The sequence below is a fragment of the Monopterus albus genome, unplaced genomic scaffold (assembly GCF_001952655.1).
Source record: "Monopterus albus unplaced genomic scaffold, M_albus_1.0 scaffold94.1, whole genome shotgun sequence".
Taxonomy (NCBI): domain Eukaryota; kingdom Metazoa; phylum Chordata; class Actinopteri; order Synbranchiformes; family Synbranchidae; genus Monopterus; species Monopterus albus.
This window is the reverse complement of record NW_018127974.1, coordinates 2,702,171-2,719,719: the sequence shown is the minus strand read 5'-3', so window position 1 is coordinate 2,719,719 and position 17,549 is coordinate 2,702,171. Positions and strand designations below refer to the sequence as shown.

At 40.0% G+C, this 17,549-nt stretch overlaps 2 protein-coding genes across 3 annotated transcripts in view; one reads left to right on the top strand and one right to left on the bottom strand.

Annotated features, from left to right (window-relative positions):
- The first annotated feature begins 2,854 nt into the window (after positions 1-2,854).
- On the top strand, positions 2,855-14,860 carry tedc1 (tubulin epsilon and delta complex 1). Its single transcript, XM_020608580.1, has 8 exons — positions 2,855-3,178; positions 3,844-3,928; positions 4,681-4,901; positions 5,021-5,158; positions 10,422-10,490; positions 11,723-11,809; positions 12,149-12,292; positions 14,516-14,860. Exons 1-8 carry the CDS (start codon positions 3,035-3,037, stop codon positions 14,858-14,860), a joined length of 1,233 nt encoding a protein of 410 aa, XP_020464236.1. The 5' UTR covers positions 2,855-3,034.
- A 514-nt stretch (positions 14,861-15,374) lies between these two features.
- Positions 15,375-17,549, bottom strand: part of pth2 (parathyroid hormone 2) — a 3,560-nt gene continuing 1,385 nt past the window's right edge. The window contains exons 2-4 of one of the 2 annotated variants that reach the window (XM_020608752.1): positions 17,261-17,365; positions 16,772-16,951; positions 15,375-15,864 (exon numbers count right to left, since the gene is read on the bottom strand). In XM_020608752.1, the coding sequence (XP_020464408.1) occupies positions 15,687-15,864; positions 16,772-16,951; positions 17,261-17,364 (462 nt within the window). In that variant the 5' untranslated portion in view covers position 17,365 and the 3' untranslated portion in view covers positions 15,375-15,686. Of the gene's footprint in view, positions 15,865-16,771; positions 16,952-17,260; positions 17,425-17,549 lie in introns of those variants that run through there. The other variant, XM_020608751.1, reaches the window with a different exon arrangement.

Genomic DNA, 17,549 nt, shown 5'->3' with positions numbered 1-17,549 from the left:
ATTAGGAGTGTGTATAATAAGTCTCATTAAAAGCGCTGTGTAACTCCCAGTGTATATTCACTTGTGTTTACAACATGGCACCCAGGCCGAGGGGGCACAGTCACTATCTGGAATGGCTGTCGTGTTAAACTACAAAAACCCATAACAAATGACATGTAATAGGAACCAGATGTACGAGTAGAGAATAGCTTGTATATGTAGGGACCTAGTCATACTGTACACAGTAATTCATGTCCTAACTTAATGTCCTAGAGCCAAAAGAAGCAGTAACAATGGTTAAACTGCTTCCTACTGGTGCAGGCAAAAACTCATAATCTCTTCAACTTCAGCTAATGAGAAGAAATTACTGTGAATATAGGAAGCTTTGGCTTTGCACCCTCTTTAAAGAGCATTGAGTGCCCCCCTCGGTAAGCCCCTGAGCAAAAGAACTTAATAAAAGGGATGGAGAGGGACCCAGGTTCCTCAACACAATATAGCCATATCCAATAGTAGCCTATATCACTTGTGAAGCAGGCTGCAAACAGCTGTGCAGTACATGCCAAACCGTGAAGGACAAACTGTTGACTCATCCAAATCCCACAGAAAAAAATTGAGTGAGAAAAATGAAGGAACCTTCAAAACTTAACAACTATACAGAAAATGCTAGTAATCAAGAAGAAAATATAAACTCAGGTTGTTTAGGGTGGGAAAACCAGGTTTCTCCCTTTAATCCAGCCTTTAGTACACCCTACCACACACCAGGCTAATACTCTCCTCTTTAATGCAGGAGGAGTAGCTAGAGTAATCAGGAGAATTGCAGGAGAAACAATGCAGGCACAAGGTGAAATAATAAGTAATATTACAGGACAACTACAACCTAATGACACAGTAGTTATTAACTTAGGTGACCTCTCAGAACTCAACGGAGCCAATATTCATGTCCCTTTAACTCATAGTGAGGGAATGACCAGAGAACAATCACATGAATATAAATAAAAAATAGAGACACTGCATCCTATGAGGAGCACAGTCTCCAAGAGAGGGCTGGAATGGAAATTAGACCAGTTAATGGTTCTTCATGGGTATGGCACTTATGAACACAGCTTGGGTTTAAGTGTAGCCTCTCTATTGGAAGTACTCGAGGAAGCTGGGGGAAGTTTCACTGTATTCCTACTAGTACCATCCAAGGACGAAGCTGCCATGATAATGCAGAGATTAGATATTGTATTAGAAGGTGGCCCAGATTCAGAGAAGGAAAGAGGAGCAGTGAAGAGAGTGTGTGGCACCGCCTTGGGGTGTCCCCGCAGGAGGGTGTTGACCAGTCAGTTGTACGCAGCTCTTGTCACCTGACACCCTATGGGGTAATGAGACAAACATAAGGAGAATGAGTCAGGAGAATCTGAAAGCGAGGAAGAAGTAGAGGAGGATGAGGTCCTTATCACAAATGTGAACGGAAACCCTCCCAGTAGCCAGGAAAGGCTGAGAACCACAACTGCCCTTTTACATAAATGAACAGGAGGTAGGTGGACAATGGCCTCAAAGCACTGCCCGAAGCAGAGGTTAACCAAGCCACACCCTGACAAACCAGTACTTAATAGGATTGTATAAATTCCATCTGGCATGAATGAGAGAGAGAAAGGGTAAAAAGGAAAAAGAAAAAAGAAGAGTGGTTGAGGAATTTTAACTCTTACATGAGGCATGTTAGGAAATCTGTTGGTGCAGACTGTGAAACAGAAGATGCTAAATATTGATAAATTCATAGTGATATGTACATAAAGTAACATCGGAAATGAGCAAGTGCAGGCACTCTTAGACTCTAATATATTGAAGATAAAGGATGTCAGGTTAAAATTTAGGTTTGCTTCAAAATCCAACTTAAAAAATGGCAGAAAAATAAACTTGCGTATATATATCTCATTTATTTATATATCAACTTTTATTAAATGGAATGATAGTAATAAATTGCAAATCTAAGTATCACTTCATTTAGAATATACAATAAGTCAGAATCCAAAATTGGGAAATAAACAAGTAAATAAACATAAATGTTGTGGTACTCTTTAACTCCAGATATCAAAAGCATTAAAAAAATATGAATACAAATCCTTTACTTACGAGTGGATGACAGCATAGTAGTGTAGGAAATGTTCTGTTAGTGGAGGTCCTGCACTTGAAATAGAAGACTACAAACACCAATTACCCCAATGTCATGGAAGCTTATGCGCTGCATTCATTAAAAGGATCTAATTTTCTTTCAGATCATCCTCTTGGACTCTAGAGTTCATGATCTGGCACTCCTGGAGCGTAGTGAGTACATTAGGCAGGAGTAAAATAAACTCATTAAACGAGTCTCATTTAAAGTGTGGAGTAACTCCTGGTGAATTTTCACTTGCTTTTACAGCAATATGCATTGTAAAACGATATGTTTGTTATTTTGAAGTACAGAAACTGGTCCACTGTATTTTCCTCTCACTTTAAATTTGGTTTCCATTGTTACTTCTCTTAAATATGTGATACCAAGGTTAATGCATATAGCATATGTTCATTATTTACCAATTCCTGTGTAAAATGAGTTTGTTTTACATTATTTTAGGCACGTTTGTGCACACAATTCGAAGTTGTCTCATTTTTAAATTATTCTGATTCTTTAAATAAATATTATTAATGTAACATGGTATATTTTTTGCTGAGCATTGCCACCTAAAATGTAAGTGTAATAGTAACTACATGCAGCTAAAACAGGTTTGTATTTGGACCACTATACATATCCATTGTTTTATATGTATATATCGACGCACCTCTGTCAGAATCACATTTATGATTGGTTAACCTCAACGTCAATTAAGTATGTCTTCCACTCGCTTCCTTGGTAACGGCTTCGTACCCGGAAGTTGTTGTTCGCCGCGAAATATCAACTATCACGGTTCAACCTCAAACCGGTGAAAATGTCTTTGAAAACGTTTTTTCAGCAATGAAATCGCTTCCGCAGGACTAACTCACGACAGTTGAATGGATGGAGATTTAATATATATGTCAGTCGTGTGGAGTGGTTGTAATGCAGCGGAGTAAAGTGTCTGTGAGTGTGGAAGTGAAGCAGGTGATCGGAACTTTGTGCAGACTGCTAGAGGCTACCGGCCTTAGCGCTGTCCCTGCACCGGAAACTTTCAGACGGGCAAAATTCGGCGATGGACTCGAAGTGGTATGTTCAGCACAGACAGTTTTACTGTTATCAGGACTGGAAAAACTGCAACTAAGTGCATTTCTTCAAGTGCCATTCTAAGTACACTTCCGATATTTAACGGCACACTTGAGTTTTGTGATTTTGACAATTCAAAATGTTGTAGTACTTTTTACTCTTATTTGACAGCTTTGGCTAATAGTTACCTTTCAGACAGTTGTTACATACAGAATATATGATCACTTTGTTCGATGTGATTACCATTTATAGTGAGTGCAACAAACGTTATAAAGCGTTAAATTTCACGATGGTTTTCTCCTGTTTTCTAATAATAGACAAGAGGGGTATTCTGATCAAATAACTGATAACATTTGAATGATTTATCCTGGTTGGGTTGCTACAGTGGCAGGCATTTGGATATGACAAATATAAAAGTCATTTTATAAAGAAACATTAAATAGTTTCAGTTTCTTTCAGACCAGTTTAGTTTATACATATAGGCTTACAGTATACTGTATTTATAGATTCTAAGAGAACCTCAAGCAAGTCCAGTTGCCAACTTCAGCACTTTAGATGGATGAATGTAAATCGCCATAGCCATTTTTTATGAGCAGTGTTTTCTTGTCCTTTACCTTAAGTGGCTGAACTCTTCCTAATATCGACTCTGCTTGCCACTCTTTTCCCAGGAAAGTCAGTTTTGGCAGCTCCTCTTCGACATCCTTCACAGAAGTGGCATTGTGTACTGTAAATCCAGCACACAGTCAAGGGGAGGCCAGTAAAGTTTTTGTTATTTTGTAGATCTGTGCAAGGCAGTTTATGCTGTTTGTCAAGCACTGTAGTTTTGCTCAGTTGGAAAACACAGCACATACATTACAATAGGCCATGTGCTCAAATGTTTTGAGAATTTTCAAAGACATGACCATGTTTTCTGTATTGTTAAAATAAAATTAAAACACAAACTACTCTATCATCTATCTATCTATAATCAGTACTGGCCTTTTCAAGGTGTGAGCCAAACCGTTAGTGCACTGTGGTTGAAATTGTCAGTTAAACATTACATCAGCCAGGCAGCACTAAATATGTCAGGACAGCAAATAAACACTACCTTTACCGAGCTGAAATAAACACACCTATCTAGCAGCCAACATTATCTTTAATTTAATATTACAGTTTGTGTGGAATGAATAATAACAGATTTTTGTATATAGATTACACAGTTTCGTGATGCTATAATAGAGTTCCAACGAACTATACAGAAGTTGGATTACCATGACTGCACTATTGTGTCACAGAGTACATTTTGAGCACTGAGCAAATAACTACAGTACTTTTTTATTCTTTTTATATTAATTTAGGTACTTTGCTCACTTACTGTACTGTCATGTACACATGATTTAGACTGCATTTTCCTGTTTGCACTTTGTGGCAATACATAGGACAAATTAAATCTTGTGCTACTTTTAAAGTATGAAAGTTGTTACATGGGCTTGCTGAGTTGGGACTTTCCCCTTGTCTGTGTACAGGCTCAGAGCACAGGAAGCTGGTGGTTGCAGGCCTTTGGCAAACGGGTTATCATGCTGACTGGATGTATGAGAGGGAGGCTGGAGAAGAAGAGGAGGGAAGGAGTTTATCCAGCAAAAATCTCCTCTTGGCACTAGGCTGGCTGCTTGCTACAGGAACACTAGAGAAATTGCTGGCGCAGCGAGTTCAGCAACTAGACCAAACACTACTCACTTCTGTGCCTGTAAGTACCACTGGTATACCATTAACACCACCATAGTCCTCACGCAAGTAACATGATTGTGTGTTTATATACTGTATTTGCTGAGTTTTATATCTCTAATCTCCACGTTTGTGTGTCAGGAGAACACTCAGGTTGCGTGTAGGCTCCAGTTTGACATGGCCTCACTGCGGAGACTTCAGTGGCTCGTTGGCTGTCTGAAACACCAGGGGAAGACCCTCATGTCCATGTTAGAAGAGCGAACTCGGTTGCTTCATGCTGTGAGGAAATCCTCTCTTTTCCAAAACCACAAGCTGTTATTCTGTATTTGTCAAGAAAGACATTGTTAAATTACAGGTTTAGAGCAGGATGACTGCATAAGAAATTAGTCTCCAGTACAAACAATAGCCAATGTACACACAAGACCTTTTCACCTCAATAATTTAAACTCCCCATGAAAGTCACTTTCAGCTTTTCCCGTTTAGGGGTCGCCACAGCGAATTGTCACACTGACGACTCGCATGTTGACATTTGGCACGTGTTTTATGCTGGATGCCCTTCCTGATGCAACCCTGATTCGAACCCGGGGAGCAGCAGCAAGAGCACTGCGCCTTAACCACTAGCTTACCAGGGACTGCTAAAACTCCCCATAAAACAGAATTAGCACATAAACACTTTTCTGCTTTTTATTGTTTGATTACATGAACTCAGAAAAGTCAGTGTGTCATACTCTTTCTTGGATAATGATACAATCATAGATAAGTGTTCAAATCTAATCAGAAATAGTGACTTTGTTCTAACCCTGTTGCTAACACAAATGAAAAACAAGCAAGATCAACCTGAGGATTATAAGTGAAATATTTGGGGCTGTATTACAGAAGAGTACAATTTGATATTATAGAAGCAAATTTTAACTAACTTTGAGCTTTCAGGGCTCAGATATTGAGATTGTGGACACCTTTAAATACCTGGGTGTCCACCTCAACAATAAACTGGATTGGACCAACAACACAGATGCCCTGTACAGGAAGGGCCAGAGAAGGGCCACTTGTTGAGGGAGACTGAGGTCCTTTGGTATGCACGGGGCACTCCTTTGGACATTTTATGATTCTGTGGTGGCATTTGCAGTTTTTTACGCTGTTGTGGGTTGGGCAGGAGGTAGCACAGTCAGGGTCAGAAAGAGACTCAGCAAGCTGGCTAAGAGAGCTGGTTCTGTTCTGGACTGCTCTCTGGATTCCATCGAGGAGGTGGCAGACAGAAGGATGCTGGTAAAACTAACATCCATCATGCATAACCCCTCCCAACCCCTGCACCACACAGTGGAGGCTCTGAACAGTTCTTTTAGCACAAGACTGCTACATCCCCAGTGCAAGAAGGAGCATTAGCATAGGTCATTCCTCCCCACAACTATCAAACTGTACAATACATCACTGCAGTGATAAACTACCATGCAATGGTAAACATTGCAATACTCAAATCCTGGGGTAAAATGCGTGGTTAATATGTACATATGTAAATTTTGTTCTTGATTTTTCTCTTGAATAATTTATGCTGTCTTAAAATCTGGAATTTATCAAGATATGTGTGTGGTGATTGTTCTCATGGTGTTATGTTGTTTGTTCTCTATTGCTGGTGAAACACTGAAATTTCCCCATTGAGGAATTGTGAAGGCCTCAGTCCTGGCCTTCACCATGCGAGGGCCTAAACCGCCACCAGACATGGACTTGGGTGGGTAATTTCTTGATGTGTGTAGGTTAAGTTGTAGGTAAATATTGTTTGAGATTAGACATACACAATTGATCAATGAGCATGCACGTTTGATTAATTTTGTATTGTTAATATGTTTACCTTTTCTTTTGAGTTACTGTGTTTCCTGGTCCATGGATGGGGGGGGCAATTCAACCAAAAGATTGGACTGAGGAAGCAGCAGGTTTAAATACCTCCCACTAGGCCTGGACTGCACCAAGTGCCCAATACAAGAAATGGGGGAGTTTGGGAGAAATGTATTGTTTATTTGTTGGTAGTTTATGTTGGAACTTTATTTGTCAAGTTATGTTAACTTCTTTACATTTAAAGGAAATATTTAGTTGAGAGTAGACTGTCTGTTTAGTGTTTATTAGTTGATTGCTTTGGTAGTGTCTTTAGTTTACCCCTTGTGTGTGTTATTGGTTTGGCCAGCCAATATATATGTTCCCCTGTGTGTGTCTCATTTGTCAGGTTAGTTGGTTTTGTTGAGGTATTGGACAGTTCGGTTTGCTGTATTTTGAGTTTCCTTCCCCCGGAGGAGCTGGAGGAAGTGTCTGGAGAAAGGGAAGTCTGGGCATCTTTGCTTAGACTGCTGCCCCCGCGACCTGGTCCCGGATAAGCGGAGGAAAATGGATGGATGGATGGAGGATATGTGTGTGGTGTTTGTTCTTATGGTGTTTTGTTGCTGCTGTCTGTTACTGCTGGAGCACAGGAATTTCCCCATCAATAAAGATCAATAAATTCCTACCTACCTAACTACCTACCTACCTTTAGGAACCCTATCTTATCTCAGACTCAAACAGACATTGGTTAGAGCTGTATGATTAATTGTTCTTTGATCTTGATTCAGACCCCTACGTGATCTCATTTCACATGAAAATGATTCTGCCATGTTTTCATTATCAAGGAGATCCAGTAGATCAAACCAAGCACTCCGTTTTCCTTGGTAAACTGTAAAAAACCAGTAACAAGAACATGTTACATCGTGTGATGAGCTGTGTAAGAGAAGATTGATTAAAAACAAATCTAGTTTGTAAAGAAGACAACAGTCAGAGGCATGCGCAAGCAATAGGGACGATTGAGATGTACTGCGCCTTGCCTGGTAAGCAGACAAGAGCAGGCGGCGGCAGCAGGGGGCAGTGACAAAAATCTGTAGTCAGGACTGAAGTTTATAAGCTTTTCACCAGTCTTCAGTCTGTACAGGAAGTCACAGAAGCACTCACATCTTGTTAGATCTGATTCTGATTTACAACCCCAAATCAGAAAAATTTGGGACAGTATGTAAAATCAAAATTAAAATTGAAAATAGTGATGTGTAAATCCTCTGCGTCCCGCGTTACATAGAAAACAATACAGCAGCACATTATTTGATGTGAAACATCATTAATTTCATTCTTTGTTCAAAATAAACACTTCAATTCTGATGCTAGCAACACATTCCAAATAAAGTTGGGACAGTAAAACATTTACCACGGTGTGATGTTGCCGTTCTTTTCAAAACACAGATGTTTAGGGACTGAGGACACCAAGTGATTCAGTGTGTCAGGTGTCATTTTGTCCCATTCTTCCTGTAAACAAGTCTTAAGGTGCACAACGGTCCTGGGTTGTTGTTGACCCAGTTTGTTTCAAAATGCACCACAGCTTCTCTACTGGGGACAGGTCGGGACTGCGGGCAGGCCAGTCCAACACCGGGTGGTCCTTTTCGTCTTTAGTCCAGAGCACATGGCGTCCATTCCGTCCAAAAAGCCCAGAAATACCGATTGGTCTGACCACAGTGCACGTTTCCACTGTGTGATGGTCCATCCCAGATGCCTCTGAGCCCAGAGCAGTTGACTTCTGGACACTGTTGACATAGGGCTTCCTTTTGGCACAGTACAGTTTTAAGCAGCATTTATGGATGTAACTACGTATTGTAGTGTCTGACACAGATGTGCCAAAGTCATCCTGAGCCCATGTGGTTATATCACTTATATAAGAGAGATGATTCTTGATGCAGTGACGTCTGAGGGATCAGAGAGCTTGGTCATCCAGCTTAGGCTTGGCCCTTGTACTGAAATCCCTCCAGATTCCTTAAATCTTTTAACGATGTTCTGAACCGTAGAAGGTGACATATCCAAATCCCTTCCAATCTTTCATTGAGGAACATTGTTTTTAAACATTTCAATAATTTTCTCACACATATGTTGGCAAACTGGTGGTCCTCGGCCCATCTTTGCTCCTAAAGGGCTCGGCCTTTCCTGGATGCCATGTTTGTGCCAGATCATGATGCAGTCGCCTGTTGGCATCATCTGTTTCATATGGAATCATCATTTCACTGTTTTACCTCATTACTGGCCCTGAAATGTGACCATCCAACTTTATTTGGAATGTGTTTATTTTGAACAAAGAATAAAACTGATGAGGTGTCACATCAAATAATGTGCTGCTGTGTTGTTTTCAATGTGATGCAGGACACAGATGATTTACACATCACTATTTTCAGTTTTAATTTTGCTTTTACATACCATCCTAACTTTTTCTGATTTGGAATTGTGTGTTTGTGTGTGTGTGTGTGTGTGTGTGTGTGTGTGCGTGTGTGCGCATGCGTGTGCGCGCCTTTTTATTAAACCTGTTAACACACTCACACTGTGGGGAGTTGGCCATCCTTGTGGGGACCAGAAGCACTGAATTTTAGGGTGGCAACATGGCTTAAGGTTAGGGTGAGGGTCAGGGTTTGGGTTAGGCGAGTAGTAGTTATGGTTAGGGTTAGGATAGGTCTATGGGAAATGAATGTAAGCCAATGTAAAGTCCCCACAAGAAATGAAAACACTGCGTGTGTGTGTGTTTTGTCAGATTTCTGACCAGGAGCTCTGATTTCACTTAAACATGGGTTCTTGTGTCTACAGTACAAATTAATGAAGCTCTGTGATAAACTAAAAAAAAAAATGTGCTAAAGTCCCTGACAGCTGATATAACTTGTCCAAAATCTCACAGCTCATTAGTTTTAACAAGCCCCACCTCTGTAGTCAGTCATTGTTAACTTATCCCATCCTGTCACTGTTAAGCATACCACTTCATTGCACGCTGGTTAATAAAAAGTCAGTTTCAACCTATTATATTAGTGTACTTGTTACAAAACAGTAGCAAGGTTCATAAGAGTCTCCGAGTAAATGTAAAGCACACACCCATCCATCTGCGTGTTTTTTGTTGGAAGCTCGTTTACACAATGGCGCATCAACGTTAATTGCCTCTCCTTGCTCATTTGTTTTTATGCCGAAGTACTGCCATATAGCACTTCGCGCCCCTCGTTTGTCCACAAGTTGCGGGGTGGTGACTGTTACAGCAGCCATTCTCCTCTCCGTGCTCCTCTCTCTCTCTCTCTCTCGCTCTCTCCCTCTCCAACGTCTCTGCTCTCTCCAAGCTTTCCTTCTGCTCCGTTTGTTGCTCCAGTCCACGCTGCTCAGTGAGCAGAGGACGAGGAAGCTGTTTCCTGCTCTGTTTTCCTCTGTTGCGGGTGGGCGCTGCCGGCGGCGCTGCAAGTACCGGTCCCATCCAAATGCAGTATAATACCATTTTAAATGCCTCAGTACCGCGGTACCATACTAGTACCGGTATATCGTGCAACACTAGTCAGGTGTTAGGATAGGAACACTAACTTAGGAACTGTTCTTTTGTAATGTCTTTTAACCTAAATCAGGTCCTAACCCTAATTACAATGGTTACCAAAGAGTTAAAATAGGATATGCAAGTTAGGAAGTTTCTGTGTTACAGTCTCTGTTGAACAAAATGTTATATTTAACTCAATCATCCTCTTCTCAGGTTTTGTCTGTCAGCCTTCCGTCCACTGTTTCTTCCTGGTCTGATCAAAGCTCCACAGCACTAAGTGATGTAAGTGTGTGTGTTAGTAATACTATGCTCTGGCTATATTTATGGAGCTCTAATTAGATCACTAAATAATGTTGTTTTTTTTAGAACTTAATCCCTTCTAACCATAATTTTGGTTTTGTTAATAAATACCAAGAAAATAGCAGTAAATTTAAATTTTCTCTTATTGTTTATTTGATAGTGTATTTCCAGACTTTTGGGTGTGATAGCTTTGTACCAAAAGATAAGATGTGCATAGTGACACTTCCATTCAAATTCAAACTTTATTTGACAATTATAAAATATACCAGGAATTTGTCTTGATGTATGCATCGTCAGTTAGCAACAGCGGCCGCATAATCTCACCGATTCAGTCTTTAAACAACAATCATAAAACCCACTCAATGTTAAAACAATGAGACCAACTTAAAATAACAAAAAACAGTAAAACCGAGTTAAATTTACAGAAATTAAACCATACATAAGTCCAAGTTAAAAGAAAAACTAAAACAAGGAGTACCTAAGGCTGACTATTTAGCAGCCCAATCACTTCAGGGTGGCAGCACACTAGCGCGGTGGCTAGCGCTGTCGCCCCACAGCAAGAAGTTTCTGGGTTTGAGCTTGGGCTGAACATTATTGTCCCATTACAGATTAGCAGAAATGACGGTGCTGAGAACTTGAAATTGTTCACTTGCTCCACTACTTTGCCAGTGAGTGTGAGAGGTGGTATCGCTTCCCTCACTTTCCTAAAATCTTCAGTAATTTCTTTAGTTTTGTCAGTGTTAAGTTGAAAATTGTGACTTTTGCTCAAACACACCAGATTAGAGACCTACCTCAAGTATGCAGATTCATCTGAACCAGTTATCAATCCAGCAACAGTGGTGTTATCAGCAAACTTAAATATTTTAACAGAATCCTCATGGAAAAAAAATCTTGAGGATACAAGGGATACAGCAGTGGAGAAAGGCAGCAGCCCTTGCCAATGAAGTAGGATTAAAGAGGCTTACTCAGTGATATTAAATAGTTCATTTAGTGAGAATTGCCCATCCAGTCAGTTATCTGAAGACTAATATAAATATTTTTGATTTTATTAAACTAAAGGTCAAACTGATCTGTTATTTTACTAGTTGTAAGCCTGTTTTCTTGTAGAGTGATTTGTTGATGCAAAATGTATATCCATATGAGTGCATCCACACGTTATCTTTATTTACCATGGTGTCTTTAACAGTATTCTGTAAAATGTCTGTATGTTATAGGACTGTGTTCGGATGCAGCAACTCTGTGACCTCCTAGAATCATATCTGAACTGGAAACCAGTGGAGAAAGTCTTTTGGACCTGGATGGTGAGTTAGACAACAACACTAAAAGGCAGCACAATTCAACAATGAAGTGGTTTCCAACATTGTGGCTCATAATTCTCAAAAATTAGGTACTCATTGATTGATGTGGGAGAGTATGCTGCTAAGACAATTGTGGAGAATTGTGAATTTGTGTATGTAATTATCATCATCACCAGACAGTTTCTGTCGTTGGGTAGGGCCACTGTATTTTTCCTCTGACCCACTTACACAGTTATTGCTATCAGCCAGCAAAACTGGCTGAAATCTCCACTCAGTGTTCTCCCAGATGACAGTAGCCATATGTGCGAGGAAACATGATGCTAATCTTATGTGTGTATGTAGGACAGTGTTGTGGACTGGCATTTTAAAGATCCTGTTGTCAAGGAGCCTCTGCATCCACCCAATGTGAGCACAAGAAAGTGTCACCATGGAAACCAGGGGTTGGAAAAATTAGAGGACATGCTGCTGAGACTGCCCACAGCACAGGTGTGCAACACACACACAGAGCCACTCCGATAGAGGGCATTTACTAATTTTTTAGATCAGACTTTAGATCCCTGTGAAGAAAATGAAAATACGCCCACGATAAACTGTGTCTGTGTACTGAAGTATATTCAGTCTGAAGTAAATGGAATCTGTAAAAACAAGGTATTCAGTATATTTAAAAAAATATTCAACATTTTGGAAAACCCACTTGTTTTCTTTCCAGAGTGAAATTAGAGGGTTGATAAAAAATTTCATGTCTGTGCGTGAAGCACAGAGCTGGAGTCACGAATTTGGTTAGTTTATGTACAGTGTGTTTTGAAAGTTTTCAGGCCCTTTCAAGTTTTAAACACTATGTTTTACACTCATCTTAAAATTGATTCAATTCTTTTCTTTTTTTTGACTGAAATGTTCCATTTATGTAAGTATTCAGACCCTTTGTTATGGCATTTGCAGTTGAGCTCTGGTGCATCCTCCTAGTATCAGTATTCCATGAGATGTCTCTACAGCTTGGTTAGAGTCTGCCCATGCCTAATTAAATTTATTGGTGCCTAATTTAATTTATTGGGCATAATTAGGAAAAGCACACACCTGTCTATATATGTTTTCATAGTTAATGGTTTAAGTCAGAGTGAAAACAAAACCATGAGGTCGAGAGAACCACCCACAGATGTGTGAGACAAGATTGTGTCAAGACAAAGATTTGGGGAAGGACACAAGAAAATTTCTGCAGCATTGATGGTGCCCAAGAGCACGGTAGCCTCCTTCATTCTCAAATGGAAGAAATTTGGAACCACTCCCAGTTTTCACAGATGTGGCCACCCAACCACCCAGAGTAATCAGGGACGAAGGGCCTTGGTTAGACCTGTAACCAAGAACCCAAGGGTCACTATGAATGAGATCCAGAGTTCCTTTCTGGAGATGGGAGAACCTTACAGAAGAACACCCATCAGTGCAGCACTCCACCAATCAGGTGTCTGTGGTAGAGTGGCCAGACGGAAGCCATTCCTCACTAAAAGGCCCAAGACAGCCCCCTAGGAGTTTGTCAAAAGGCACCTGAAGAACTCTCAGACCATGAGAAGCAAAATCCTGTGGTCTGATGAAACTAAGATTGAACTATTTGGCCACAATTTCCAGCATGTGTGTGAAAACCAGGCACTGAGCATCACCTCACTAATACCATCCTTACAGTAAAACACGGTGGTGGCAGCATCATGCTGTGGGAATGTTCTTCTGTGTCTGGGACTGGGAGACTAGTCAGGGTTGAGGGAAGAGTGCTGCCTCAGGCTGGGGTGAAGGTTTACATTTCAACAAGACCACGACCCGAAGCATACAGCCAAGAAAACACAGGAATGACTTTGGGAAAACTCTGTGAAAGTCCTGGAGTGGCCCGGCCAGAGTCTGGACCTGAACCCAATAGAACATCTCTGGAAAGACCTGAAAATGGTTGTGCACCAACGCTCCCCATTAAACCTGGCTGACCTTGAATGATTCTGCCAAGAAAAATGAAAGAAAATTCCAGAAGAAAGGTGCCAAGCTTGTAGCTTCATTCTCAAGAAGACTTGAGGCTGTCGTTGCTGCTAAAGGGGCTTTAACTAAGGACTAAACGAAGGGTCTGAATACTTATGTAAATGGTTTATTTCAGTCTTTTATTTTTAATACATTTACCAAACACTCCAAAAAAGTTTTTTGCTTTGTCATTGTGAAGTACTGTGTGTAGATTATTGATGGAAAAACTAATCTATTTTAAGAAGAATCTGAAACATAACAAAATGGAAAACTTGAAAGGGTCTGAAAACTTTCCGTACCCACTGTATGTCATTAAAATGTGAACTGGAATGTTGGATTCTTGAGAATAAAACCCACTATGTCCTGCCTGGGTTCAGTACAAACCTCAGATTGATCAAAGATGTCTGAAAAGCATCAAAGGCCAATTGTAATCTTGATATAGATTGAGTTGAGGAGGAGCCAAATGTATGCAAGACTGTGTCATCTACATACAATTGGAACTTATACATCTGTGTTCGAATAATAGTTTTGTTAAATGTAAATAGTAAAGGACTCAGCACAGACCCTTATTGTACCTCTTTATTTATCCAAAATGGGGGGCTTGTTTTGAGACCGTCAGTACAGATCGCCTGTGTTTGATCAGACAAATGACGGTGATAGGTGTGTGTGCTCTGAATCAGTGTTTCTCTCTAAAGATTTTTTAATTTTATGTCATAGAAAGGGCAGAGGAGAGGTAGAGGGGATGGCGAGGTCAGAGGAGGAGAGAGGCTGCAGGGTGGAATGGACACCTCCTCTCTTCTCCTTTCTCTCTCATCCCTGCCCCCTTACTCCCAGGCCCACCGAGCCAGCCTCCAGGCTGTCAGGACAGTCAAACACAGCAGCTACCCAGCAGAGGGGCTTTATGGCAGGGCCTCAACTCCAGGCGTGCTCCCATCATCTGAGGCTGCACAGCTACTTCTTCAGACAGTGCTGGAGAGGAGGGACAGGCAGCGACTGGCCAACAGGATGCAGCTGCAGGAAAGAATTGGCAGGGTGGAAGAACTGGTGTTGATACCACCATAGACTGTGGTCTTTTAATTGAGTTACTACACTTTGTAAGCCATTGAGATGGTCTTTTCAAATTGAGAAGTTTTGTACCTGTCTAGTCGCAATCCCGTTTGGGAAGGGGTATAGCTAATGGATGGATATACCTGTCTGTGATAGATATGTTTTCCTGTGTATGTTTTTCCCATGTATCAAAATGTTGAGCTACTAATTTAATGTTTTGTAAGTTTACACAAGCCTAAATGTGCTCAATGCGTCTTAATTTTTATCAGTAGACTTTACAGCCATTTACACTATACAGTCATTCAGTACAAACACTTGCATTTGGCTTTAGTAAAATTATGTAAAACATACAGAAGGATCATTATAATTAGTAATGTATTAAAATAATACTAATAAATTCACATGATATTGGTACTGTTGAGTGAGTCAAACGTAAGCGGCAGTCATCAAAATCATTACTTGCATCTTTATTTATTCATCAAAGTAACACCAGTTTACTTTCAGTTTTTTTTACTCAATTTAGATTTATGTATGTTCAACATAAAAACATTCTGGATTGTTCATTTAGCAATCTTTTGGGAAACCAATAACTTAATCAGCTTGCAGTTTAGAGGAGTATTGGAATAAAATAGTGAAAGTGCTTCAAGAAACAGAAACAGATTCCAGAGGCTAGACCTAAACACTACTAATACACAGGTTTAAGGACCCTATCTCAATGTCTAAGTTGACTGACTAAGCAATCATCCAGAGACACAGCGAACCCTTTTAAAGGGCTTTTTGCCAGTGTAGAGTTCAGAAAGTGGTTTAGTTTTCTTGTAGAAGGGCTGTAAAGACTGAGTTATCAAGAAGAATTAACCACTAGTAGTTTCTGCATGTAAGAGTTGAGCCACTTCTGTCTCTCCATGGAGGTAAGGAGCTTGCTCTTCTCTCTGAAGGCTGTATCATCAGCCACCACCATGTTCCTCTTCACCATCCCGGCTCCCTGAGATGACCATTCAGCAGGCCACACCCTATCTATGCTAGAAAAACACAGACCAAGACCTTGATGTTTGCAACAAGAAAACAATCCAGTTACCACACAGTCCAACACTAATAACTAACCCTTGTGTTATTTTATTTATTTCACTTGCAGCAAATCTGAGCTGGCACAATTCATGACTCTTGAAGGTCATGTAAAGTCTTATCTTTACTGGATGATGTTCTGCTTCATTTTGGTATGACTTCATTACTTCAGTGCTCCAAATTTTCTCTGAAAATACATGTTTAAAGGAATAGTATTGACATTTTGGGACATATGTTTATTTGCTTTCTTTTAGAGAATTAGACTAGTTGAAAAGGTCAATACCACTTCATAACTATGAAGATAGCCATTTACCTCAACTTCTAGTCTTTATGCTAAGCTAAGCTAACCATCCTCTGGTTGTTTGAAAAGGTAAGTTCACCTAAATGATAAAAATATTCTCATTTACACTCACCACATACAACTAAGTATACTGAAGAATACTTTTTTTTTCACACAAGTATGTTCACATTTTTTAGGTTTTAGCTTTTTGTGTATGCTTTTAAAAGAAACAATTGTTTGACATTAGGGGAAATTTGCTTATTTACTTTCTTGCTAACAATAAGATGACAGCATTGGTACTATGCTCATACTGTATATATATATATATATATGTATACATGTGTGGGAAGCTAGAACCAGGACATGCTTAGCATAGCATAACAACTTAAAACAGATACCCTCTGAAGCTAATTAACATGTTAAATATCATTTAATTCATACAGAAACAAACAAACAAATGGCAACTTGGGGTTGGCCTGGTCAAAGACTTCCCAGAAGCTGGAGCTTTCCATTTTTAACTATTAAATACTGTGTTTCATTTCATTATAGCTTCATAACAGAATTTCCCCCAACTATGCTGTTACCTTGCGTCTTGCTTCTCTGGGGCAAAGAACCATGTCTCTCTCATCAGTCCTTCCTTGCTATTGGCTGCTGCTCTCAGAATGGGTGCTGACATCATTTCAATGGTCCAATCACGGAGAGAGTTGGAGGGGAAGAGCAGGTCCCACTCATCTCCTTTAGGTTTCTCTGAAATTTCAGTACTCCTGGAATCAGATAAGGTTACACTTTGTGATTCTTTGTGAAACTGGTTCCTAGAATATTAGTAAAGTGTAGGAGACAGGCACATTTTAAATAGTGTAGAAAATATACTATCATCCACATTTACCATATTAGATTATATTATATTATGTAGAAATATATTACCTCAACACAGAAAGAGGGAAATTAACAGGAAAAACGTTAGACTTTCAGTGACATATGTGAAGTATTAGCACTTCTGTCAGTTCAATGACTCAGAACCAGTGTATAAGTGCTGTTTGCTGCAGCCTCAGTAGGTTTTAGTGAGTAGCCACCTGAGATGTAGTCGAGGCTGAGGGAAGCCAGATGTCACTAAGGTCATACCCAAAATGCAAAGCAACAGGAAGGACATACAGGGGAAAGTAGGCAGGTCAGACATCCTATAAATAAAAACAAAAAACATCTTGAATATGTGCTAACAGAGTTGTGTCTTTATAATGATCCCACTGATTATAAGCACATACAGTATGATGATTTTACAGCTTTTCTAGTTTTCAGTACAGCTGCTAAGTCGAGTCTTCCTGATGCACTGTTTTTGTATGGATGAAATTATATATATATATA

What these genes read in the sequence shown, in the direction of transcription:
- tedc1 (XM_020608580.1), top strand. Translation starts at nt 3,035, where the DNA reads ATGCAGCGGAGTAAAGTGTCTGTGAGTGTGGAAGTGAAGCAGGTGATC. An exon ending in CAGCACACAGTCAAGGGGAG is followed by an intron (nt 3,929 to 4,680) that starts GCCAGTAAAGTT and finishes GTCTGTGTACAG; the next exon opens with GCTCAGAGCACAGGAAGCTG. An exon ending in CACTACTCACTTCTGTGCCT is followed by an intron (nt 4,902 to 5,020) that starts GTAAGTACCACT and finishes TTTGTGTGTCAG; the next exon opens with GAGAACACTCAGGTTGCGTG.